Genomic DNA, 24,732 nt, shown 5'->3' on the forward strand with positions numbered 1-24,732 from the left:
TTTACATTTAGTAGTTATGGATAAAGATGATTCATACTTTTTCCAATACCAATTCTTTCTTTCAATCTCTAACTGATTCCCAATATTAGCTTATGTATTTGGCAAAAGGAAGACTTGTCTTCTACGCCCTTACAACAATATCTACCACACAAGATGAAGGATTAATTACGAACATACTCCTATTAAGAAGCTGAAGTAAGACCAATTCTAGAGAAGTGCATGACTTGGGTAGCTCATGGTTGAAAACAAATCTAGGTATATATTACTCATATTGTTCTCTAAGTATAAAAAAAGATGGTGATGTCCACAATGAGTACATTGGCCTATCCCCAATTCAACATTAAAGCCAAGGCTCTGTATTGGGCTCGTATATTCCTCATATTATTCTCTATGTATCAAAGAAGATGGCAATGTCCTCAACTAGCCTATCCCCTTTCAACAATAAGGCCCGGGCTCCGCATTGGGCCCAAATGCGAGGACATGATGGAGAAGGTAATGGAAATGGGCGGCAAAGCAACAAGTTGTTCCGAGTTCTTGTCTAATAAAACAAATGTGTGTGTGTGTGTATGTTGGCATGATGGGCAGCCAACTTATTTGTGTGCATTGAGTGTCCAAACAAGAACACTTTTGTGATACATATAGATTTGCCCAAGAGATATATGTCAAAAAAAAAAAGGAGTCACGGGTGAGCTACCCAGTGAGAGAGAGAGAGAGAGAGACAAAGAAAGAGATCAAGAGGTAACTAAATGTTAGCAACTTCTAGTCTCTTGCAGAGTAAGGAGAGAAGGAGAGACAGAGACAGAGGAATATATAATAATTCTGGTAAATTGTAATAATAGCCCATAATGGCTTCTTCCACTCACATGGTGCACCTTCTTATGATCATGGCCTACATGTATTCCACCATTACCCTATCATCCTTGGTATGGTGTGGCGGCCCGAGCCCGCAAGCATCCGGCATTGTCCGAGAGAATGATGATGATGATGACACTAGTCTTGGTACCAACAACATCCCCGCGCTCTTCCTCTTCGGAGACTCGATCGCCGACACCGGTAACAACAACTGGCTTTTCACACTCGCCCGCGCCGACTTCTACCCTTACGGCAAGAACTTTGTCGACCGCGTCCCCACCGGACGCTTCTGCGATGGCCTCCTTGCGGTCGATTATCTCGGTAAATACAAAAAAGAAGAAGATAAGCCATCGTGTCTCATGGGGTCGTGCATCGTTCCTTCCGTCCAATCAGTTCCCCTCCCCCCGATGAATTTGTTACAACTTTATTACAATTACAATTTTGTGTTTTAACAATTGAGCTAGACTAGGCACATTAGCTATTGTTGTTACTAGGGGGCTACTTGGAAGGCAAAAGTAGGGGTTAATTAGGGCTACAATCCCCTTTAGGGGTTAATTAACGCGAGTATAGACCCGTTTGTTGTTAGTAAAGGTTAACTAAGGCTAGAGTAGCACATTAGCTACGTTTCATTATTAAACAAGGGCCTATTAGGGATATGGTAGATGAATTAGCTACCTTTCGTCGATAAACAAGGGCCCTCTAGGGATATAGTAGATGAATTAGCTACCTTTCGTCGTTAAACAAAGGCCTATTAGAGAGGTAATGGACTAGAGTGCCCATGAAAAACTTCCTTTCCAACCTAGCAAAATGTGTGTGGCTCGGTTTATGTGCATGCAAATTTCATGAACATCTAGTTTTATGTGGAGATATGTTAAAAAACAATTGCCGGAAGATTTTAGAATGTTTGTTTTCCGTATACACTATAAATATAGCATTGGGTTCTCAGAGATATTCTAATAGATGCATGGTTATCATTTCCCATGCAGCTATCTTCTTAGGGCTCCCTTTTGTGCCCCCTTACCTTTATTGTGGAGACAACATTTTACATGGAGTATGCTTTGCGTCGGCTGGTTCGGGAATTCTAGATACTACTGGAGCATTTTATGTAAGACCCCAAGAGTAAACATAAGAAGGAAACAAAATATTAGCCTTGTTTTCCATTTACATGTATGATGTGTGAAATATTAATTGTATAAGTTCATTGAACATGGATTCATCTCAAGATGGTTCAAGTGAGGAATATAGTTTAGCCATATTTTGTTAAACATGAAATGTTTCTCGATTTCCCTAATAGTGCCTTTATTGGAATTGCTGCCTAGGGACAACGCATACCATTATCGAAGCAAATTGACAATTTTAAAGACGTGAAGCAAAGACTTGTCACCAAGATTGGGCAAGAGCAAGCTTCCCTCCTAATTTCGAAGTCCCTTCATCTAATTGTCACTGGAAGCAATGATTTCTTTAGTTACTATGACGCAAGCTCCATTTTATCTCCTCACGATGTTGGATTTCCACCCACATTCCAAACGAACTTGTTGAGTCAATTCGTGTCCCAATTACAGGTATTGACCATTCAAATATACCTGTCAAATTTGCACAACAATTTAACCCAAGGATTTCTCTAGTTCAATTAAGTCGTTTTGTAAACACAATTTCTTCATGTTTCATGTCACATTTATTGTTCTATTAAGGCTTTATTATCATCAATGTACCTTATTCTTTTCCAGTGGAGTTCAAAACTCATATTTTCTAACCATATGACGTGATCATGGATGTTTAATGTCTCATGTGTAGAACTTATATAAATTGGGAGCAAGAAAGATGTTGGTGGTATCTGTGCCACCTTTGGGGTGTGTGCCATCAATGCTATATAAGTCACACGGTCAATGCGCTAATCCCCTCAACAATGCCATCCAATCCTACAATGTTGCCCTTCTCAATGCAATCACATCTCTTCAAGCAAGCAATTTCTCAGATGCCCACATTTTATATGCCAATGCTTATGATCTCGCTGTCAAGATCCTTAGCAATCCAATGTCCTTTGGTATGTATTACAAGTACTCATGTGTCTCTTCATACATGCCTACATGCACACTTACATATAAACATGTGCATGCATATAAATCCTTGCACATCATCAACCAACTACTCTATAAGAATATCACAATTGCATTGAGTTAGAATCATACATTTCAACATCTTGTATTAAATGAGCAAATTGTCAAGAGGAAAGTACGAAACCACAAGGGTTTCTCTTTACTCTCGTCATCTTAGTTCCCCATCCTAATAACATGCACACTTACATATAAACATGTGCATGCATATAAATCCTTGCACATCATTAACCAACTACTTTATAAGAATATCACAATTGCATTGCGTTAGAATCATACATTTCAACATCATGTATTAAATGAGCAAATTGTCGAGAGGAAAGTACGAAACCACAAGGGTTTCTCTTTACCCTTGTCATCTTAGTTCCCCATCCTTATAAGTTAAAAAAGAGAGTATAAACACAAGATGTCCATATTTCCGAAGGAAACAAAGACTTTGTGAATTTGGATCTTTATAAGCTTTCGAGAGAAATGTGGACAAAGGCAGGTCTTCACCTCTTTTGGGGAGAGAATAAAGTGGAGTTATGCTCCACCAAGGTGGCATTTTCCGCCCTCCATCACGTGCATGCATATAAATCCTTGCACATCATCTACCAACTACTTTATAAGAATATCACAATTGCATTGCGTTAGAATCATATATTTCAACATCCTATATGAATTGAGCAAATTGTCAAGAGGAAAGTATGAAACCACAAAGGTTTCTCTTTACTCCCGCTGTCTTGGTTCCCCATGCTAATAAGTTAAAAAAAAAGAGTATAAACACAAGGTGTCCATATTTCCAAAGGAAACAAAGACATTGTGATTTTGGATCTTTCTAAGCTTATGTCTCTCGTAAAAACATATATGTTTTTACAAGAGAAATGTGGACAAAGGTAGAGGGTCTTCACCTCTTTTGGTGAGAGAATAAAGTGGTGATATGCTCCACCAAGATGACTTTTTCGGCCCTCCATTATGAAAGGATCCCGATTTTAGATGTGTAAATGTTGTTTCTAAGGTAGCTACGTGAGAGCTTTTGCTATTTGACATTTTGGTTGATGTGGTATGATGGTTGTGTTTTCATGTATGAGTTTTGTAGCGTTTGGGCATATTTCCATCAAAATCGTTCTAAACAAAGCCAATTTGTGTGATTTTGATAATTCTTTGTGGTTTTTTGTGTGTCTAAGGGTTTAATGATTCGAGGACAGCATGTTGCGGATTAGGAGAATTTGGAGGGGCAGCAAGTTGCTTTCCTCTCATAGATTCCCTTTGTTCAAACGCGTCAAACCATGTATTTTGGGATTATGTCCACCCAACTAGTGCGGCATACCACATGATCGCACGTCGACTTTGGGATGGCTCTGTCGATGATATTCTCCCTTTCAACCTTCGACAACTCTCCCTCCTTGTCTAAACCTTGTCCTCTCCTACACCATCAATCTACCTCACTTGTATTTTAAACGTTTTGTGCATCCAATGACACTCAAGGATTGTTGCAACTCAATAAAAAGGATCTATTATTAAACTCATTCATGTATGTATATTGGCAAGTACTCATAAAGTAACATTTATGGCTTTCATAAAACTACACAATAATTATGCATGAGCATATTTTAAGTTGGATTAACTCTTGAATCGTTGATAGTTGTCTAATGACTGAAAAATAACATGCGTAGCTCATGTGAAACTACATGTTGCAACAATGGTAGGCATAACCAAGTCCATTTGATTCTTCGACCTGCAATATTGCTTACGGACTTAACAACAATTTTATGGACAAAAATGTAAATTATTTAACCAATTCAATTTGATACTTAAATCCCTGAAATTTGCTCAGTGAATCACAACAATTCAATGTAGTGCATTGTAAATGGCAATAATACCACCTTCACTAGTGTTTTGGATAGAATGTTAATTTCAATGTTGTAAAAGACTTTATAGTGCTCCTTAATGTTGTGGAAAACTTGGAAGTTGGAAATGCCAATGATGTATACAATCTGCATAGCCAAACCCGTTGTTCCATACCATTCCCTATTACCTCTTTGGGTAATGAAATCATAGCTAAAGTAAAACATCTCATGAAATGTGTTTATTTGGTGTTCAACCAACGGAACTTGGGAATTCTTATTCTTGTATATCAATAGTAAGTGTTTTTCATTTCAATTTGATTATTAAGCATTTGAGTGTTGTGCGAGTTATTATGTTGATTGTCCATGTCTTTGTGCCCGCAAGATGTGGTCAACACATGTTAAAATTGTTGAATGGTTGTGCTAATGTAGTTTATCATATTGATGATGATCGCCCAAATCATATTAGGATAAGCAAAAAAGCAATGTTATAATATAATTGCATATTGGATTTGTGCCTAGACATCAATTGTTCACACACATGTTTAAATAATAACTTTATTAACATTATCTTTTTAATGCAATGGTGTTGTTTTAACATTATCTTTTTAATGCAATAGTGTTGTTCGTCGATGCTGCAGATAATGGATGGTAAAGTGAAGTGGAATTATCAACCACCACGGCGGCTGTTCCCTCCAAGTGTACCTAACATCTACATGGGTGCTGCCATGAGGAGTGAATGGAGGACATCTATGCTGAATTCTGCTTGTATGAGGCTCATGTGGAGAATATGCGTTCAAGTAATGCTATACACATCGAATGATGTGGTGCTTTGGAGTTGTTTTTTTTTGTTGTTTCATCTACACATATTGTTTTCCTTCGACATGCAAGATGTCCTGTAAGATATGAGTTGTAAATTATCCTTTGTACATTGCTTAACTAATGGAAGTAGTTTTTTTTTTGGAAAAAAAAAAACTCTTCCTATTGGAAAGTGCAATAGCGTTGTTTTCACCATGAGCTATTTATACTTGACATTTTCAGTCCATTGTTTTGACGTTGTGAATCTATAAGCAATAACTTTGTGAACGAGAGCAATCATTGGAAGGAGGGTATAGAGTGACATTTATCAAACAATGGATAAATGGTTTTTATTGAAATTTGATCCATGTCCACTACCTTTGATTCTTGAATTTTAGAATCTTATTGCCTTTTAATCTAATGAACGAGACACAATATTCCGATGTATCTTCTTGGTTATGATAGACCTTTTCGGTGAGGATAATTGCATTTGATAATAATAAACAATTTTATTTGAGGATACCATCCTATTGTAAGAGAATATGTCTATGCATCTCGAGGTGGCTTACATTATATTTACATATTCTCATATGCCTTGTGGATCCCTTGATAGAGAGATATTCCAAAAGTGATCGACATGACTTTAAACTCAAAAAAGCCACTTGATGAGGTACATGTAAATAGGTATATATACTTATATGAATTGTAGCAAACATCCTTCTCTGTTGGGATGTGGCGAAGTCAAGATTTCATGTTTTTGGTGTTAATAGGTAAGAACCCTTATAAATAAAGACTAGAATGATGTCTTCGCTTTGTCATTAGTAATTATTACACACTCAATTTTATAGAATATCAATTCTGCGATGATTAGCATTGCATTTTAAATGGAAAATTTAAATTGTGGAAAATGTGTTGACGTCAATTGTTTTTGTGTGTATCAATGTGCATTGTCTTGCAAATATGCATATATGTTCTCTAAACATGGGTAGCATATTTCAAGTTGTTATAGGCGTGTAATAATTTAATGAAAGTATGAAAAAAAAACACATGTATGCCTATTTTGCATTTTTTTGACATGATAATTTTTCTCAAGCTATATGTACCCACATTCACACACTTTTTTTTTTTTGCATTTTACAATTAGTGTGAATACATTCTAAGTCATTCATTTTGGAGACATGTTCTAAATTTATTGTGTGCTTAATATTATTATGTCAAACTAACATTTGATTGTATATAAGCATGTCAATGGCTATTCATATGTTTAATTAAGAATGCCAATGCATTAACTTGGTATGATTACATATAAGCATGTAACAATTAGTGGATGATTGCTTATGTCTTAAGTGTGTAAAAGATGTAATGGATTGTTGGTATGTAATGGGCATTAGGATATTAGCATTATCATTAATATAGCATTCTAGTTCAAATTTTGGTTAGGATAAATTAACCTTCTATCGAGGTTGTAACTTATAATTACAATGGCTGATTTGAATGACAAAATGATAAGAATATCAAATGCAAACAATGTGGTTTGAGAATGGCAACATTTTCACTATCTTTTTGTAATTATACGAATTACACTTACATTAATTGTGGTATATTAATTACAAAAATTATGGTTGAGTTGGATGACAGGATCAATGACAAGATTAGTAAATGCAAATCACATGGAAATGGTGGGGATTAATTATGGTATGGTAGCAGACAACTTGCCACCACCAAATAAAGCAAGGGACTTGATGGTAGGGATGGGTGTCACAAAGGCCAAGATCTACAATGTGAACACAACTGTCCTCAAGGATTTCATGGGTAAAGGCATATCTTTCATTGTGGGGGTTGGCAATGAAGAATTACATGGGTTGGCCAATGATGTTGAAGTGGCAATGATATGGGTTAAACAAAACATAGAACCTTGGGCACCAATGATTAAGGCCATTGCAGTTGGAAATGAGGTGCTTACAACCGGGGATGCTCGCCTTATTGCTGACTTGATGCCTGCCATAATGAATGTTCATGCAGCACTTGGGCCACTAGCAACACATATAGTTGTATCAACACCACATGCAATGTCAGTTCTTGCAACACCATCTTTCCCACCTTCAACTGCAACATTTGAACCTAGTATAAGAGATGTTGTCATGCGACCACTTGCATTGTACTTAGCACAAACAGGGGCACCATTCATGATTAATGCATACCCCTTCTTTGCCTATAGGGCACAACCCGTCTCTATCCCATTGGCGTATGTTCTCTTTCAACCCAATCAAGGGCTTCCTGACCCTGTCACTGGCCATCTTTATTATAACATGCTTGACGCTCAGGTATTCACTCCATATTATGTCATGCCGGTAGAAACTTATGGAAATAGCCCCATTTTTACATTAATAGTAAATGATGCACATCATAGTGAATAACCTTAAAAGAGATTCTAGAGAGGGATTTAAAATAAGTCTCACATGTTTACTCATCCATAGATATTCCAAATATCTAAATTAGAATATATAAACATAATGGTGTAGTGGTAAAGTTGTTTACAATGTAGCATTCATGCTATGTTGGATTATAGGGAAAACAAACATGTACTACGAAGATCATGCATACTAGCATTTGCCCATATTCATAATTTTGGTATGAGATCTTGCACCTAAAGAGTCTCCTTTGGAAATAGGATAGCATTACCCTTTAAAAGCGGTAAAATGAAAGGATCACTTATTTCTAGTGAAAATGCTCAACTATTTTTATGCAACTATATCCCATTAGTTTTAATTGAAAAGCTTGACTATTTTTAGAATTCATACTATTATATTCTAATAACAAGAGCTCGACTATTTTTCATACTTGTACAAAAACTTTTGTTCTCTAAACAATTTAGAAAGGCAAGTCGCAAAATTGATGAGGTCCTCGTTACATATCCTATACTAGTATGCACGTGTGTGAACAACAAGACATACACACATTATGGGTTCCCAATGCCCAAATGCTCATATTGTATGTGCATTGCAAGAGATTGTGTGAATACATGTATCATCTCTTAGGTCATTTGATAGTAAGCATGTATTTTTCAATGAGAGGGTTCCATATGATTGTGTTTGTAACACTTTCTTACTAATCAAACATTATGCATTTCACCATCGCTTCTAAGTTTACAAATTGTCTTTCAACGATTGTTTTTTTACAAACATGATCATTTGGCCCATTTTTGCTCAGGTGGATGCAGTATACTCCGCAATCAAGGCATGCTCAGGTGTCACAAATGTCCCTGTAATTGTTACTGAAACTGGGTGGCCATCATTTGGTGATCCTAATGAGCCTGGTGCTCAACAACTAAATGCACAAACCTATAATTCGAATCTCATAAAGCACTTGGTGTCGCGTTTAGGTACTCCACTGCAACCTCATCTCCCCCTTGAGGTGTATATATTTGCATTATTCAATGAGAACTCCAAGCCGGGCCCTTCATCAGAACGGAATTATGGCCTCTTTAAACCGGATGGAAGTAGGGCTTATGACCTTGGGTTAGTTCAAGATGACATACATTCTTCTCCTTCTACTCAAAATCCACATCCATCATCTCCTAGTAACATTCACCAAATACATCCGAATAACTTGCATAGCTCTTCTAGTGTCACCAAAACCTCAAATTTATTCATTGGAAGTACCACCATTGTTTTTATAACTTTATTATCATTGCCTCGATAAAGAGGCAACCTATTGTAATACAATGGTGATATTTGGAAAGTTTTTCAAGAAGCAAAGAAAGCAACGCGAAATATAGGAGGGGATCATTTTCGATTCGCCTCTTTAATTATGTTTGAGAAATTTTATTAACGTGAGGAATGTGAATTAAAAGTAGAGGGCAATAGTGTTGGTGCTTTTATTATTAACCAAGCATGATAAAACTATGTGTGTGTATTTATGGCTTGTGTCTATCCGCTACCAAATCATAAATAGGGTTGGTGAAGGAATCATGGTCACAGATGGTGAAGATCCCTCGGCTGATGGCAAGTGTGATCTGCACTGTCTGATTTGGATAAATAAGAACACACAAAAAAAAAGGTTGTCAGAGGTATCCCAACTTTGACACCTCGGTCGCCCAACCACATTTGGTCGCCCAACTCTGACCGTTGCAAGTTGGGCGACCACCGTAACAGGTTGGGCGACCTGATTAAAAAACAGTTTGAGATCCAACGAAAACTTGAGTACTACTTGACATCAAAAACATGAGATGAACAACAAAAACTCGAGACAACACTTGACCTCAAAAACTTGAGATCGAACAAAAACTTGAGTACTACTTGACATCCAAAAACTTGAGATAAACAACCAAAACTTGAGATCCAACAAAAACTTGAGTACTACTTGACATCAAAAACTTGAGACAACACTTGACATCAAAAACTTGAGACAACACTTGACATAAAAACCTTGAGACATCCATTTGCAATCACACTTACAAAATCTGGAGATATCCATCCTCGTAAAATCTCCTCGATCAACATCTGTATAGTCTTCATCAAATAAAAGCCACAATCCGAACCATTTGGTTGAGTTGGGATATGCATTATGTGATGTCTACCCTCCAACACAATGCGGTGGTCTCCTGTTGCACTAGAAATTGTTTGAATCACGATATCGACAAGACTCCACATAGTGTCTGTCACCTCGTTGTTCAGTGGATCACAGAAGACTATTGTGTTGGTTAGCATAGAAACTTTCTGCCACATCTTTGTCCACAACACCCAATGGCCCGATACCACAATCAGAATGAAGATGAAATCACGCTCGGCCACACGTTCGAGGATCTCTTGCACCTTCACCATTTTCTTGTGTAGCTGCACCCAAAGGGGTCGACTATGGTGAACCGTTCTAACACCTCATGGGGCAGCGAGTACTCCATCCACATGGTGAATAATGACATGGTCCATGTGGATGCCATTTCTCCATCCTTGCACATTATCTGAAGATTTGACCCCACAATGTCAAAGGTGAGATTGATCCTTCGGCATGCAAGCTGGTACTTGTTTCTGAAAAAGATTATGTGCGGAAGCAATAGAAAACGAACACAGAAAACACGTAGGTTTAATGGAAAGCTTTACAGTACGCGGGAGAGACAGAGAAAGAGCAGAACAACATAATTATATTACAAAACAATAATAGTTCTTTGTACATGAAACGTGCTCAACAACACTATTTATACAAGTCCTGAGAAGACTGACAGAAGTACCGCGTACTTCAATGCTCACTTGAGCGTCTGGCACTGACTATGAGACTATTAACTCCCTAGTAGTCTAGCTGCTACTAGGCTTCCGGTTACTGATGGATCCAGCTAACCGGCTCCCCAGCTCACCGGCTCGCCGATCCGACTCAGGCTTGTTCAACCGATCCGGATCTGGTTGAGCTTGTCGCTCAACTCTCCCCCTCAAGCTCAACTTGAGGTCGGATCGTAGTGTCAGTCTCCATGGCAGCCGGTCCTTCCACCTGGCTCCTTTTGGCATCACTCCGCCTTGCTCGCGCTCCTTGTCCAGTCCGGTCTCGTTTGCCACGACCCTTCTGTTTCTGCGCATCTCGACCTCCTCGGTCACCTTGTCTGCTCAATAGGTCCAAATCAGCTCCCTTGCTGTTGTGACTTTGGCGCTTGTCGACCCACCGATTCCTTCTTGTTGGCGTCGACTTTTGCTGCCATCTCGTCCTTTGGCCTTGAATTGATCCGATTCTTCCAAATCCGTTTGTCGAACCGAATCGGTTGTCTTCAATTCGTTCCAGCTCTTGTCCGAATCGGTTGCTCCCGATTCGTCTTCCGGTTCCAGGCCCTTCACCACATCGGACCATGTCCGGGTCTTGGCCTTCTTCTTCCGGTCGGCTCTGTCCTTCTTGACTCTACCGCCGCTGCCACTTGTTCCGACTTGTTCGGATGTGTAAACTTCCTTTGCCAACTCGACTCCTTTCTTCTTCTTGTCTCCCCCTTTGTCGGTTCTTCCCTCATCGGCGCAAGCGCAATATGCAGTTTCTTTGCCTTTGCCCATTCCAGTGTCTTTGCCTGTTCTCCCCCTCAAGTGTGGCACGTCGAGATGCTGAACACCAAGCATTTCGGTGAAGTGTTGCAAGTTGTCCGATCCGAGAGGTTTGGTGAAGATGTCGGCAACTTGTCGATCCGTATGAACATACGGAAGTTCGACTTCACCGCTCAGGACACGCTCACGCACGAAGTGGTAGTGCACTTCGATGTGCTTTGTGCGAGCATGGAATACAAGGTTCTTGGCGAGCTGCATGCTGCTTATGTTGTCGCAATAGATCAGGATCGGGGTCGGCACCTCGATCTGCAGGTCTTGCAGCAGTCGCCGGAGCCAAATGGCTTCACAGGTGGCAACGGTAGCGCCCCGGTATTCAGCCTCAATGCTCGACAGAGCCACTGTTGGCTGCTTTTTGCTGCTCCACGCAACAGCCGCGCTACCAAGGGAAAACATATAGCCGGAAGTTGAACGGCGATCTGATGCATCGTCGGCCCAGTCGGCATCCGTGTAATCGACTAGCTCTTTGGTCATACCTCGCCGGTATAACAGTCCTCGGTCCTTCGTGCTGCTCACATACCGCAGTATTCGGTGCGCGCACTGAAGATGCTCTACGGTCAGCTTCTGCATGAATTGGCTAATCACACCGACTGGATAGCTGATGTCGGGTCGGGTGATGGTCAAATATATAAGGCTTCCGACAATTTGTCGGAACCATTTCTCATCGCAGGCCGGTCCGGAGTTGGGACAGAGCTTCTGGTTCCGGTCCAGGGTTGTAGAAATAGGTCGGCATTCTGTCATGCCGAACTTGTACAACATATTCAACACATAGTGTCTCTGTGAGAGCAATATGTCGTCGAGGGTTCAAATCACCTCGATCCCAAGGAAGTAGTGAAGGTCCCCTAGGTCCTTCATCTCAAATGCATTCGACAGATGGGACTTAACTCGGCTGATTTCATCGAGTCCGGGTCCGATGATGACTAGATCATCAACATACAACAAGATGCATATCGGACCGTCCGAACCTTGCCGAATGAACAACGAAGAGTCAGACTTGGAGGCCAAAAACCCCATCTTACGCAACCGATGCGTGATCTTCGCATTCCAAGCTCGGGGGGCTTGCTTTAGGCCATAAAGTGACTTCTTCAGCCGACATACCATCAACTTGTTCATCCCTAACTGGAAACCAGGGGATTGGGTCATAAAGACCTCTTCTTCAAGATCGCCTTGAAGAAATGCATTCTTCACGTCCATTTGGTGAAGATGCCACCCCCTTGCCGCAGCAACCGCTAGCACCACACGAACCATCACCATCTTCGCTACCGGAGCGAAGGTCTCGTCGTAGTCGATTCCGTGGGTCTGCGCATATCCCTTTGCTAGTAACCGGGCCTTGTACCGGTTAACTGAACCGTCGGCGTTGTACTTTACCTTGTACACCCACTTGCATCCGATCGGTTTACAGTTACGAGGAGGGTCAACCAGGTTCCATGTATCGTTGGCATCAAGTGCCCGCATCTCTTCCTCCATAGCGGCACGCTAATTTGTGTCCCTTGCCGCTTCTACGTAGGTCTCTGGCTCACGCACTTCCACCACCTTGGTCATGTACGCATAGTGATGCACCATGTACTCATTGTATCCATACCCGGTGTAAACCACCGTTACCCGGTTTGAGGCCCTTCTTGGCCGGCTCGGTCTTTGTTGCCGAAGATCCACCTTCTTTCATACCGGAGTCAGATCCGCTCCGATCCTACTCATTATTACTCATTTCATAATCTGGCATCTTCTTCTTCCCCTTTTCTTTGCGCGTGAACCGTCTCCTTGGTTCCTTGTGTGGGGAGAGCACGACAGAGTCTTCACTACTCGCCGGTTCCTCATCCGATTGGTCATCTCGACTCAGCCACTCATTCGGTCCACTTAACCGAAATGAGATCGGACTCTCTTCTAGAGTGTCGACGTCCTCATCTTCTAACTGGACCGGTTCAGGCTCACTAGCCTCATCCTCTGGTATCGGGTCGGGGTCGGAAGTCGGAATCGGTAAGGCATACCATGATGCCATCTCATCAAACTCAACATCCCGGCTAACCCGGACCTGCTTCGTCCAGGGGTTGTAACATTTATACCCCTTTTGCTCATGCGAGTAACCGATTAGTATGCATTTCTCCGACTTTGCATCCAACTTCCTCCGCTTTTCATCTGGTACATGCACATATGCAATGCTACCGAATATCCGAAGGTGTCGCAAATTCGTCTTGCGCCCGAAAAATAGCTCATGCGCGAACACCTTGTCACCGATCCGGTTTTGGATGTAGATGGCCGTCTGGACCGCCTCCGCCCAGTAGAAATGGGGCATGCTCTTCTCCTCCAGCATCGCCCTTGCCGCGTCGAAAAGCAACCGATTCTTCCTCTCGGCTACACCATTATGTTCCGGTGTGTATCTACAGCTGAACTCTCGCCGAATTCCTATTTGCTGCAGATAACTGTTGAATTGGCCGGAAAAATATTCTTTTCCGCCGTCCGACCACATGCACTTGATCTTCCTCTCCGATTCCCTCTCCACCATGCTTTGGAGGTTCCGGAAACAGTCAAAGACTTCGCTCTTCCACTCAATGAGGTAGATCCATGTGTGCCAGTTGTAGTCGTCGATGAAGGAGACGAAATATCGACTCCAGCCAAGACTCACGTTCTATGTCGGTCCCCATACATCCGAATGAATAAGGTCGAGCTTGTTATGGCTACGATTTCGTTCGGTGGGGAATGGAAGCCGGTGTTGCTTCCCGAGTTGGCAGGCTTCACATACTTGGGCCTTCCGGCCACCGAACTTCGGCAAACCGAAAACAACTTGTTTCATTTGCAAGTCTTGAAGCCTCCGATAATTGACGTGGCCGATCCGCTTGTGCCACAGGTCGATGTCCGATTCGACCTTCTGTCCTTTGGCGAACAAAGCGGTGCCAACGTCATTGGTGTTAAGGATGAACATCCTCCCGTCTCTGCGCCCTTGCGCAATGATTTGGCCCTCTTCCTGGATGAAGCACCCAAGGTGCGTAAACTGTACCTGCATCCCATGGTCAACGATCTGACCGACTGACACCAGGTTCTTAGTGATAGTCGAAATGTGTAATACGTTCATCAACTTCCCCCTCTGTCCAACGTGGCTCAAAGGGACTTCTCCGACATGCACGATTGGGTGAGGAGTGTCGTCTCCGATTTCGATAACTCTCGGTTGTTCCGGTTTCTCCAGGAAGGAGAACCACTCTTTGTGGCTTGTCATGTGATTCGACGCACCAGAATCAACATACCATACTTCCTTTGATTTGGAAGTGGTCTTTTTCATTGAATTTGCCTCGTGCTTCATCACCAAGGCTGACCCCTTATCGGTCTTCCTGGTTCCGGATCCTTTCGATCATTGCGCGTAGTGCGAGCTTTGTCGGTTTTCCCGACCGGTTTTGCCGGATCCAGATCTGTCTGAATCGGCGCGCTTCTTCCAACACTCGCTTTCTCGGTGGCCCTTTTTACCACAATACCAGCATTCTGTGGCGGGTTTATCTTGTCGGCATCCGGTGCCGCCTTGACTCCCCCTGCTTGTGGAAGTCCCAGAACTGTTGTCGGCACGTTCTCTGTGCCTTCTTTCCTGCTCTTGTCGGCCGCCTCCAGTGCGTGCCGACCCACCTCATCCCCCACGCCCACGGGGCTTATCCGCCTCCGTGTACATCATCCGGTTGTCCGATTGAGTGGTCCTAGACCCACTCGCGTGGTTTTCTTCGACCATCAGCATCGATTGCAAGTCAAAGAAGGTCAGTGGTTTCTCCCGGGTGTAGATTGTTGTCCGGATTGGCCCTTGCCTTTGCGCTAGACCACCAAGGCATATTTGTACCATTTCGTCTTCGTCCACCATCACGTTGATGGACCCGAGTGCGTCGCAAATCTCCTTTATTTTGGTGTAGTCCATAACCGACATATCTCTTTGTCGGATGTTGTTCAACTCTTGTTGGAGCTGCAACTTACGGGTTGTGGTACTTGCGGCGAAAATCTTACGCAGATTTTCCCAGGCCTCCTTTGGCGTCTTTGCATCCCTGATGTAGCCGAGCATCTGGTCGTGCACACAGGACGCGAGGCAGTATAATACTTGGCTCGCCCCTTGCTCCCATACCGGGAAGTCCTTGTGTCCAGGCTCTGGTGCTACCTCATTCGTTCCTTCCACGAAACTCCAATACCCATGCCTCAGTAGGTACTGGTGCATTTTGTATGACCAGGACGCATAGTTGCTCTGGTTGAGCTTCTCTATAGGAAGTGAACTTGCCATACCTCTGTCCATTTTATTTTATTTTTCGTCTATTGTTCTATTCTCACAACTTGTAGGGTTTTTCTTGAGAAAGCAAATGTCAGTTGTAGAGGTCTTCAACCCTCACGCTCTGATACCATGAAAAAGATTATGTGTGGAAGCAATAGAAAACAAACACAGAAAACACGCAAGTTTAATGGAAAGTTTTACATACGCGGGAGAGACAGAGAAAGAGCAGAACAACATAATTATATTACAAAACAATAATAGTTCTCTGTACATGAAACATGCTCAACATCACTATTTATACAAGTCCTGAGAGGAATGACAGAAGTACCGCGTACTTCAATGCTCACTCGAGCATCTGGCACTGACTACGAGACTATTAACTTCCTAGTAGTCTAACTGCTACTAGGCTTCCGGTTACTGATGGATCCAGCTAACCGGCTCCCCAACTCACCGGCTCGCCAATCCGTCTCACCGATCCGGTTTCATCCTTCCGGATGCCGATCCGGATCCGGTTGAGCTTGCCGCTCAATAGTTTCAAAGAAACATGCATGCAATTTGACTCAAGCCACCCTTAAATCTGAAAGTTTACAAATTGTATTCCACAAATAAAAAACTTGGCAAACTATTTGCTCAGTGTTTGGATCCACGATCTGATGGCATTGGTGCTTCCATATTTACCGTGGCCACATTCGGTGATGTGTTATCTGAATATGATGTTAATGGGAGAGTATCTATCACCAACTCCACCTCCTTCCGCCTAACTTGCATTTTGGGTTGTCTCTGTCTAGGTGGTGTGGATACATCTGATGGATGTTATGCCTCTTGTGTATTGGTTGACACACCACCCTCTTTGGTGGATAAGCCCGCTTTTTTACACTACTTCACCAAATATGACATAATCCAAAGATTTAACCCTCCAACACTAAAAAAGCATGAAAGGTTCATACTTACATAAGAATCCAATCTGGATGCAATATTCTTCTTCAACATTTCCATCTGTTCATCCTTTTTGGAGTTGTAGATGGCCATCTCATGCTACATAAATCTCGTAGTGAACTTTGCATCGGTGATCCGTCAGAGTTCAACGGGAATGGAGTTGAACCTCAAAAACGGCCCTAACCTTCAACTTCTGGATGTATGATTGCCGATTTTTGTGGTACTTGATTTCAGGGTCCATGAAATGTTTTAGCGATCTCTGGTGCTCATAGTTGTTGAAGCACACCCCTAGGGTATCCTCCTCTATCCTCATCCCTGGTGGTAGCACTATGTCAATGCCATGTGTCTTGCGTAAGTGTGTTTCCATGTCGCATTTCTTGAGATACCATTTTTATGGCAAGACTTAGCCATGATACATGCACGGGCCTTGTTCCATCGTGCATCTCGCCCAACCCTATACAACAAGTTCGGAACCTCTCAATGATCAATGATCAACCAAAACCCTAAATAATCAATAATCAATTAACCCTAAACCCTTGACATGAAAAATATGATCTACACCAAAAACAATTTGCAAAAAAAGTAGAAACATTGGGCAGATGGGAAATAAATGGGTGACGATAGCAAAAGTGGCAAATGGATGTAGTTGATGACAGGCTGCTTGAAACCATTATCGGCAAAAAACCCTAACAATCTCGTTTGAAAAAATGTGAGAAAATGATAGCCGATTTCAAGGTTTTATACACATCGGTTGGGCGACCAAACTTGGTTGGGCAACCTGAATTGCTTGGTTGGGCGACCACAATACTTAATGGGTTGGGCGACCAAACTTGGTTGGGGATACATGTGGTTGGGCGACCTGAATTGCTTGGTTGGGCGACCAAACTTGGTTGGGGATACATGCGGGTGGGCGACTTGAATTGCTTGGTTGGGCGACCAAACTTGGTTGGGGATACATGTAGTTGGGTGACTTGAATTGCTTGGTTGGGCAACCATAATACTTATGGGTTGGGTGACCACACGTCGGTTGGGTGACCACAATTAAACTTGGTTGGGCAACCAAACTTGGTTGGTAGGTTGGGCGACCACATTAGGTAGGTTGGGTGACCACAATAGGAAGGTTGGGCGACCACAATAGGTAGGTTGGGCGATCACAATAGGCAGTTGGGCGACTACTAACAGGGTTGGCCGACCAAGGATCAAATTTGGATGACCTCTGACAACTTTTTTTATCGCATATTTTTTTTTCCAAATGGGACGATGCAGATCGGACGCTCTATCAATTGAGTTACCTGCATTGTCCGTGGCCATGATTCCATCGCTAGCCCTATTTATGATTTGGTAGCTAATAGACACATCAATATGTGTGTATGTATCTATGCATTGATTGACATATTCACATTCGTGGGGCCTCCCCAACGAATGCATACGAATGCGAACACAAATATAGATAACGGGCAACAGTATTCGTTTTTTTCTTTTTTTAACTTTTTTATGAAAAAGAAATCGCTTTTTTTAATGCTAGCTACTGTAAGCGAGCAACACAGAACAATCAGCGAAGAGGCCGCACCCTGCATCTTGTCCGTGATGCTTACACCCTCGCCTCCCCTTGCATCTTGTTCTCTGCCTAAAAATTAGGGTTTCGGGCAAAAACCCTAATTCCAGTCGAAACCCTAATTTTGACCATATTTCTTCTTCTCAGCCTGCATCCTCGCCTCCCCCTCATCCTCTGAGTGACACCTACATATTGTTCTCGGCCTCCAAACCTACGGTTTTGCTAAAACCCTAAATTTGTCTGAAATTAATTAATGTTTTAGTAATTTAATTCATTATTAGTGGGTTAATTAATATTTTAATTCCTAAAACCCTAATTTTGGCTGGAATTAGGAACTTTAATTAATTAATTAATACTTTTAGTAAATTAGTTCATGAGTAGTGAATTAATTAATATTTTAGTGAATTAATTCTTTTTGTAGTAAATTAAATCATTTTTATTAAGTAAATATAATAAAAACGAATGGTTCAATGTAATATTCCTGGGGTCATTTTGTATTGTCGAATATCACGCATCCGTCAATCTATGTATATGTGTGTGTGTATGTATGTGTCATGTATGTATGTATGAATGTATGTATGAATGTATATGTGTGTATGTATGTATGTATGTATGTATGTATGTATGTATGTATGAATGTATATGTGTGTATGTATGTATGTATGTATGTATGTATGTATGTGTCAATGTATGTATGAATGCATGTTATTGATTTTGCCGTCCGACCAAAGACACATAAATATAAATAAATGTAATTTAAATAAATAAATTTCTAAAATCCTGCCACGTGGAATAAGAGCCCAATGCGGGTTTTGCCACGTCATCGTCTCTCTGTTTCTCTGATTCTGCCGCTCTCTCTCTCTCTCTCTCTCTCTCTCTCTCTCTCTGTGTCACCGCTCCTCCCGACATTTCTCTTCCTGCCACATCTCAGAATTAGGGTTAGGGTTTCCTTCTCCATCTCAGAATTAGGGTTTTACTTCTCCATCTCAGAATCAGATTCCTTCTTTTTTTTTTGGGCTCTTTCTCCTCCTTCTTTGCGTGACTGTTTTTTCTAGCTTCCTTCCTTCCATGGATCCTCCACTCACATACCCTTCTCTCACCCCTTCTGGACCTCAGCTTCCCACCACTCTCGATCCTCGATCTCTTCTACAGTACCCCGATCCTGTCTCGGTAGATGCCATAGCGGAAGATCTATCCAAAGCTCCTCTTCTCTCCCCTGTTGAAGCATCAGAGACCATCCTTGTAAACATTCCCGACGCCATAGCTCATCTCATCGATAGAGACAACAGTCTCCTTCTCTCCACGGGCGATTTCTCTCTTGTTCGCCTAACCCAGGGTGGCAATGGGATCGCAGTCTTTGCCCGAGTGGGGAAAGACCTCCAATGGCCTCTAACGAAAGACCAATCTTCAGTTAAACTAGATCCTTTGCATTACTTTTTCTCTATATTAGTCCCACCTGAGGTTGAAGCGGCGTGCAGAACATCTTCTTCAGAGGAGGAATCTGGAAATAGGATATCAGGTAAGGTATCTAATTTAGAGGAATTCAGAAATGACTTATCGGAGGAGGTTCTGCACTATGGTATTACTTTCAGGCCTAGCTCTGATACCGCCTCTTTGGTCCTCTTGGACGACATGCTTATTCAATATAGCCATTTCAGCGCCCCACAAGTTACTCTGGGCAATGGTGAGATTTCTGTGGAAAGCAACGGAGAAGAAGGAGAGGAGAAAGGAAGAGAGAGAAAAGAGCAAGATTTAGGTGAAAAGCTATCTTTAGGGTTTCGTGGGTACCCGTTGGAAGATGGGTCAGCCGAGTATTGGACATTGTTAGCTCCCAATGTTGAGGATTACAGCTCTGGTATAGCTAGGGCTATTGCTTCTGGTGCTGGCCATGTTATCAGGGGCATATTTTGGTGTAGTGATGCAACTGTTGCACAGCTAGAGAAAGGAAATCTCTATATGAAAGGAAGGGTGAAGGCCAAAGATTCTCCAACCCAAGTTAGCCCAGCCACAATGGAAAGAATGAAAAGGTTGGTTTATTTTGCTCATTGAAAAATTGCTTGCTGTTTTCAATTTAAAATGTCGATCAAATGAAAAAGAATTAACATTAATTAATATATAGAATTATGATGAGTGGTATTAAGTCTAAGGTTTTTAATTAACCCTCACAATATGCTGTTTATATAATGAACTGTATTATTGTCATAATGTAACCATCAGAATACTGCTCATAGTAACCTGATTGTAAGGGTTGGTATAGAGCTCATAATACTGTTCATAATAATCCGATTATGAGTGTTGTTCGTCAGAAATAAAGTAGGGATAATTTGGTAATGAAAAAAATAGAAGTATGTGGAACATTAAAAATGTATGGGGTATTCCTGTCAATTTGTGTTGAAGTTATATTTATTTTAATGTTTTCCCCTAAATAATGCTGGCATGAACTTGAGCGTGGTTTTTGAGCGGTTCATTTCTGGTCATATGTGTAACAAATGGGTATTTTGGTATTTTCCCCTTGATAATATCAGCATAAAGTTGATTGAGAATGGTGTTTGATGGATTTGTTAACGGCACAACTGTATATGTTAGATCCTAAATGTGTTCATTGGAAAGAGCATAATTGTGGTGAAGAAGGCCACAATACTGACTAGAACCAATTGGTATGTTATTGTGGGTTGTGATTGTAGATGCCAATCACAGGAGTCCCCTTTGGCTGACCATAGGGACCACATTTTGGGGCAACAGTACTTCCTCTTGGGAAGATTGTGGTAGACCGATAACTGTTATACTCAGACTGCTAGCGGGGCTAGCACTGGGCAAAGATGGAAGGCACTTTATAACCACTTATGAAGCTAGCCTGTAATTATCGATGAAACTTATTTAATTAATGATTAGGTGATCACATAATTAACAGTAAGGGACAACAGAGAGTAAGAGCTTCAACAATACGTTAGAAATGCTAACTTACTTATATTCCTCTCCTCCTTGGGGATCGTTTTACATGGGTTTTATATAAACAAGGATGATGGAGAGGAGATAATGTGTTCATCACCCTATCTGTACTTCCATTCCATTACAGATTTGTTTCCCATAAAACTTTTGGTCACACAACATTACAGTTGTTCACCCCCTTGGCCACACAATATTACAGTTGTGTGTTCATACCCACCCCTAGGGACAGCTTGGAATGTTTCCCATGAAACTTTTGGTCATGACATTCCATCCTCCTGAAGGATTTGTCATTGTTGTCGATGACCAATTTTGGAAATGCTAACATATGTTATGACATTCCATCCTCCTGAAGGATTTGTCATTGTTGTCGATGACCAATTTTGGAAATGCTAACATATTTTACAAGTATTCTACACGTATTCTAAGTATTTAACGTATTTAACGTACTTTTATCTATAAAATACGTATTCTAAGTATTTTTTTTAAAAAGTTAGAATACTTAGAATACGTATTGTACGCGTATTTTATGCTATGTATTTTACAACATTGGTTAGTGCCAAGCAAGAAATGAAGGTGCTCTAGAGTACCACTTATGTAATTAAATCACTAGATTAGTTCACAGATGGCGGCTTTTCACTCAGGCAGTTGAGTCATAATTGCCGCTAAAAGTTATTTAATGAACGATTAACTAATCACTCATCAACACAAAAACACAGTGGAGGGGTAGGGCTTCAAGCAATCTATCAGAAATTCCAACTTAATTATATTCCTTTACTATTGTCAGAAAGTAAAGGATTACTATGGAGAATATAATCATACAATTGAATTTTTTAACAGTTGTACAATTCACAATATTATGATGCCACGATTTTGAAACACAGTTATGATGGAAAATACCTTAATAAAATTGAATTTGTAACTATGGCTTGACCCAAGCACTAATATCAATGTTAATAATTGGGTATAGTTCACACAACACTACAATTGTGATGGGAATAATAGCAGGATTCTATTGGATTTTTTGCAATGTTTTGACCCAAAAAAAAATTCAATGTTATTAGTTGGTATATTCTGATAATACAACTATGGTTTTGAAAAAACAATGATTGTGAGTAGCATGATCCTATTTGATGTGTGACATTGTCTTGGCTTAGCCATGCAATATCATGAACTGTTTCAAGGGGAGCCACCACATGGCTTTTTGTCTTTGATTTCTTTGCTCTGAGGTATCCATCTATTTCAGGGCAAAAAAGATATCAGCAATGTGTGAGCAAGTTTCTGCTGGTGTACTCTCTGGATTTTTGAAAGCTGCAGCATTCATAGCAAGACCACTTGTCACATCAAAGGTTGGACAGAAGCTTTTCAATCTTCTTCCTGGTCAGATTGCAATAGCTTCATTGGATAGTTTTGGTAAGAACTCTTCTTTTGCTCTCTTTTAACCCTTTTTTTATTTCACTTTGTCTTTCCAACTGTTGTTGGCATGAAGCTTCTAAACTAGAGATGAATTCTTTGCAGGGAAAATATTTGATGCTTTAGAGATAGCGGGAAAGAATGTATTAACCACGACATCTGTTGCTACCACCGGATTAGTTTCACAAAGGTAACAACTTAAATCAATCTCTGGGACCCCTGTTAGTTTCTATGCAAGGAAATTCTTAGGTTACAAATGCTATTGAATGGTTCACAAGTGTTTTCTATATGTGAACTATTCCCTCATGTTTTATGTTTTTATGGTTTGAAGGTATGGAAATGAGGCAGGGCAGTTGACACAGGAGGGATTGAGCACTGCTGGAGGATTCTTGACCACGGCGTGGTCAATTTCAAAACTACGAAAAGTGTTATATCCAAGCACTCTTATGAAAGCTGCTGTGAAGGTTGCGGGTAACGAGAAAAAGACCAGAGAAAATGGCAATAAAGATACAAAGGATCCTTCAACCCAAAACTCGAAATAAGTGTTTTATTCTAGGGATCGATGGTACAGTATGATATCAAATGTCAAATGAACTTTGGAATAATCTTCTCTTGACAGAGGATTAATCCTGTGTGCATAATACAGCTCAGAGCTTTTACCACATGTTCAAAATAAAGTGGTTTTGCAATTGGTATGGTTGAGACTTTTTTGACTAAGACTATTGAAGTGAGTTGGTGAGAGAAATAGATCGTGTTTGTACAGTTAAGAAGCAGCATGTTGTGGGTAAAGTACATATACATCCAGATGGAATTGTATGGTTTTGCAGATTGTTGCAGTGCATGTGTCATCAGTAAGAGGTGAGCTAAAAGAATTATCCAAATTAGACTTGATTCGAGTGGGGATATTGTGGACCAAGTGCAATGGGAAGATTATCAGTGTCCCGAAATGCAATTATATAGCAGGACTCTTATCATTGACATCCCTTTATGCTCTATGGCATATATTAATCATAGACATGTATGGAAAGAAATGAATTAACCAATAGATATTCCATGAATCACCTCCACCTTGAATTTTTTTGAAAGACATAGATTATCAAGCTGCAATGATCCACAAGACGATGTGTTCATGATTGAAATAGAAATGTCATTTTTTCCCAGGTTAGCTTTTCATGGAAGTGTAGCACGTTGTATAATGCTCCAAGAAACCATATCATTGGTCTATAGCCTTAATAAGCTAACCAAATCATCAGTAACCATTTTTCTGAATACAAATACTTAGCAGTCTTCATTTCCTAGTGTGCTATCTAAATCTTGGGAAATACCTTCACAGCACTGAAGCTCAAATCCAGCCTGAAAATGATGGAAGCTACAGTGATATAATATCTTAAGATTAAAAACATTGCATATATGACATCAAAGATGGGGATAGTTTTATAGGACATGTACCCACATGCAATGAGGTGTGGTATGGTGGTGTAGGAAATGCAACTTCTCATTTGTGGAATTTTAATGTCACCAGAGTCTTGTACATTTAATGGCATTAACATATAGAGAACTAGCAATACACTATTTTTCAATGTGAGATTCTGTCATTGTTTTATGATAGACTCACACATTGAAAGGTTATGGATGAAAGGTTGCCATTGTAATCGGATAATTATGATGGGAATTAGTTTAAAATCTAGAATGGCTTATTGCCACACTTCAAAGGTTGATGATTTTCAATTTTAATTTTATGCAAATTATTATCTAAATGGTTTAAACAATTTCATTTGAAATACAATTCATTTATAAAGGATTTATGGGTTAAAATTTTCAGTTCTATACGTTTTGTAGTTTGATTTGGTTTTCAATTTTTTTAAATGAGTTTGAGATTCCAAACTGAACCATTGCCAATTGCTTATGAAACCCACAAGTTGTAATCTTGATCCAAGTCTTTAAGAAAGCTAACTATATTGCTTATAGCATATCATTTGTTTGGCTAATATAT

The 24,732-nt window shown here is 40.7% G+C and overlaps 3 protein-coding genes across 3 annotated transcripts; all 3 read left to right on the plus strand.

The window, feature by feature from the left end:
• Positions 1-702: 702 nt before the first annotated feature.
• On the plus strand, positions 703-4,474 carry LOC147864883 (GDSL esterase/lipase At5g08460-like). The gene is made up of 5 exons (XM_087319064.1): positions 703-1,173; positions 1,839-1,957; positions 2,172-2,414; positions 2,647-2,896; positions 4,133-4,474. The coding sequence occupies exons 1-5, from the start codon at positions 846-848 to the stop codon at positions 4,357-4,359; spliced, it is 1,167 nt and encodes a 388-aa protein (XP_087175190.1). The 5' UTR covers positions 703-845; the 3' UTR covers positions 4,360-4,474.
• Positions 4,475-6,320: 1,846 nt separating this feature from the next.
• On the plus strand, positions 6,321-9,412 carry LOC147864884 (glucan endo-1,3-beta-glucosidase 11-like). Its single transcript, XM_087319063.1, has 3 exons — positions 6,321-6,360; positions 7,229-7,914; positions 8,801-9,412. Exons 1-3 carry the CDS (start codon positions 6,321-6,323, stop codon positions 9,290-9,292), a joined length of 1,218 nt encoding a protein of 405 aa, XP_087175189.1. The 3' UTR covers positions 9,293-9,412.
• Positions 9,413-19,411: 9,999 nt separating this feature from the next.
• LOC147864885 (protein EARLY-RESPONSIVE TO DEHYDRATION 7, chloroplastic-like) lies at positions 19,412-23,628 on the plus strand. The gene is made up of 4 exons (XM_087319066.1): positions 19,412-20,407; positions 22,573-22,739; positions 22,845-22,929; positions 23,071-23,628. The coding sequence occupies exons 1-4, from the start codon at positions 19,449-19,451 to the stop codon at positions 23,279-23,281; spliced, it is 1,422 nt and encodes a 473-aa protein (XP_087175192.1). The 5' UTR covers positions 19,412-19,448; the 3' UTR covers positions 23,282-23,628.
• The last annotated feature ends 1,104 nt before the right edge of the window (positions 23,629-24,732 follow it).

This window comes from Azolla caroliniana, unplaced genomic scaffold, assembly GCF_043228905.1.
Source record: "Azolla caroliniana isolate FFs.n. ecotype wild unplaced genomic scaffold, voAzoCaro1.0.p SCAF_4, whole genome shotgun sequence".
NCBI lineage: Eukaryota > Viridiplantae > Streptophyta > Polypodiopsida > Salviniales > Salviniaceae > Azolla > Azolla caroliniana.

Excerpts from the sequence above, each read along its gene's own strand:
- LOC147864883 (XM_087319064.1), top strand. The coding sequence starts at position 846 with ATGGCTTCTTCCACTCACATGGTGCACCTTCTTATGATCATGGCCTAC. Across the intron at positions 1,958-2,171 it reads ATACTACTGGAGCATTTTAT|GGACAACGCATACCATTATC; the intron begins GTAAGACCCCAA and ends ATTGCTGCCTAG. Across the intron at positions 2,415-2,646 it reads AATTCGTGTCCCAATTACAG|AACTTATATAAATTGGGAGC; the intron begins GTATTGACCATT and ends TCTCATGTGTAG.
- LOC147864884 (XM_087319063.1), top strand. The coding sequence starts at position 6,321 with ATGTGGCGAAGTCAAGATTTCATGTTTTTGGTGTTAATAG. Across the intron at positions 6,361-7,228 it reads CATGTTTTTGGTGTTAATAG|GATCAATGACAAGATTAGTA; the intron begins GTAAGAACCCTT and ends GTTGGATGACAG. Across the intron at positions 7,915-8,800 it reads ATAACATGCTTGACGCTCAG|GTGGATGCAGTATACTCCGC; the intron begins GTATTCACTCCA and ends ATTTTTGCTCAG.
- LOC147864885 (XM_087319066.1), top strand. The coding sequence starts at position 19,449 with ATGGATCCTCCACTCACATACCCTTCTCTCACCCCTTCTGGACCTCAG. Across the intron at positions 20,408-22,572 it reads ACAATGGAAAGAATGAAAAG|GGCAAAAAAGATATCAGCAA; the intron begins GTTGGTTTATTT and ends CATCTATTTCAG. Across the intron at positions 22,930-23,070 it reads ACCGGATTAGTTTCACAAAG|GTATGGAAATGAGGCAGGGC; the intron begins GTAACAACTTAA and ends TATGGTTTGAAG.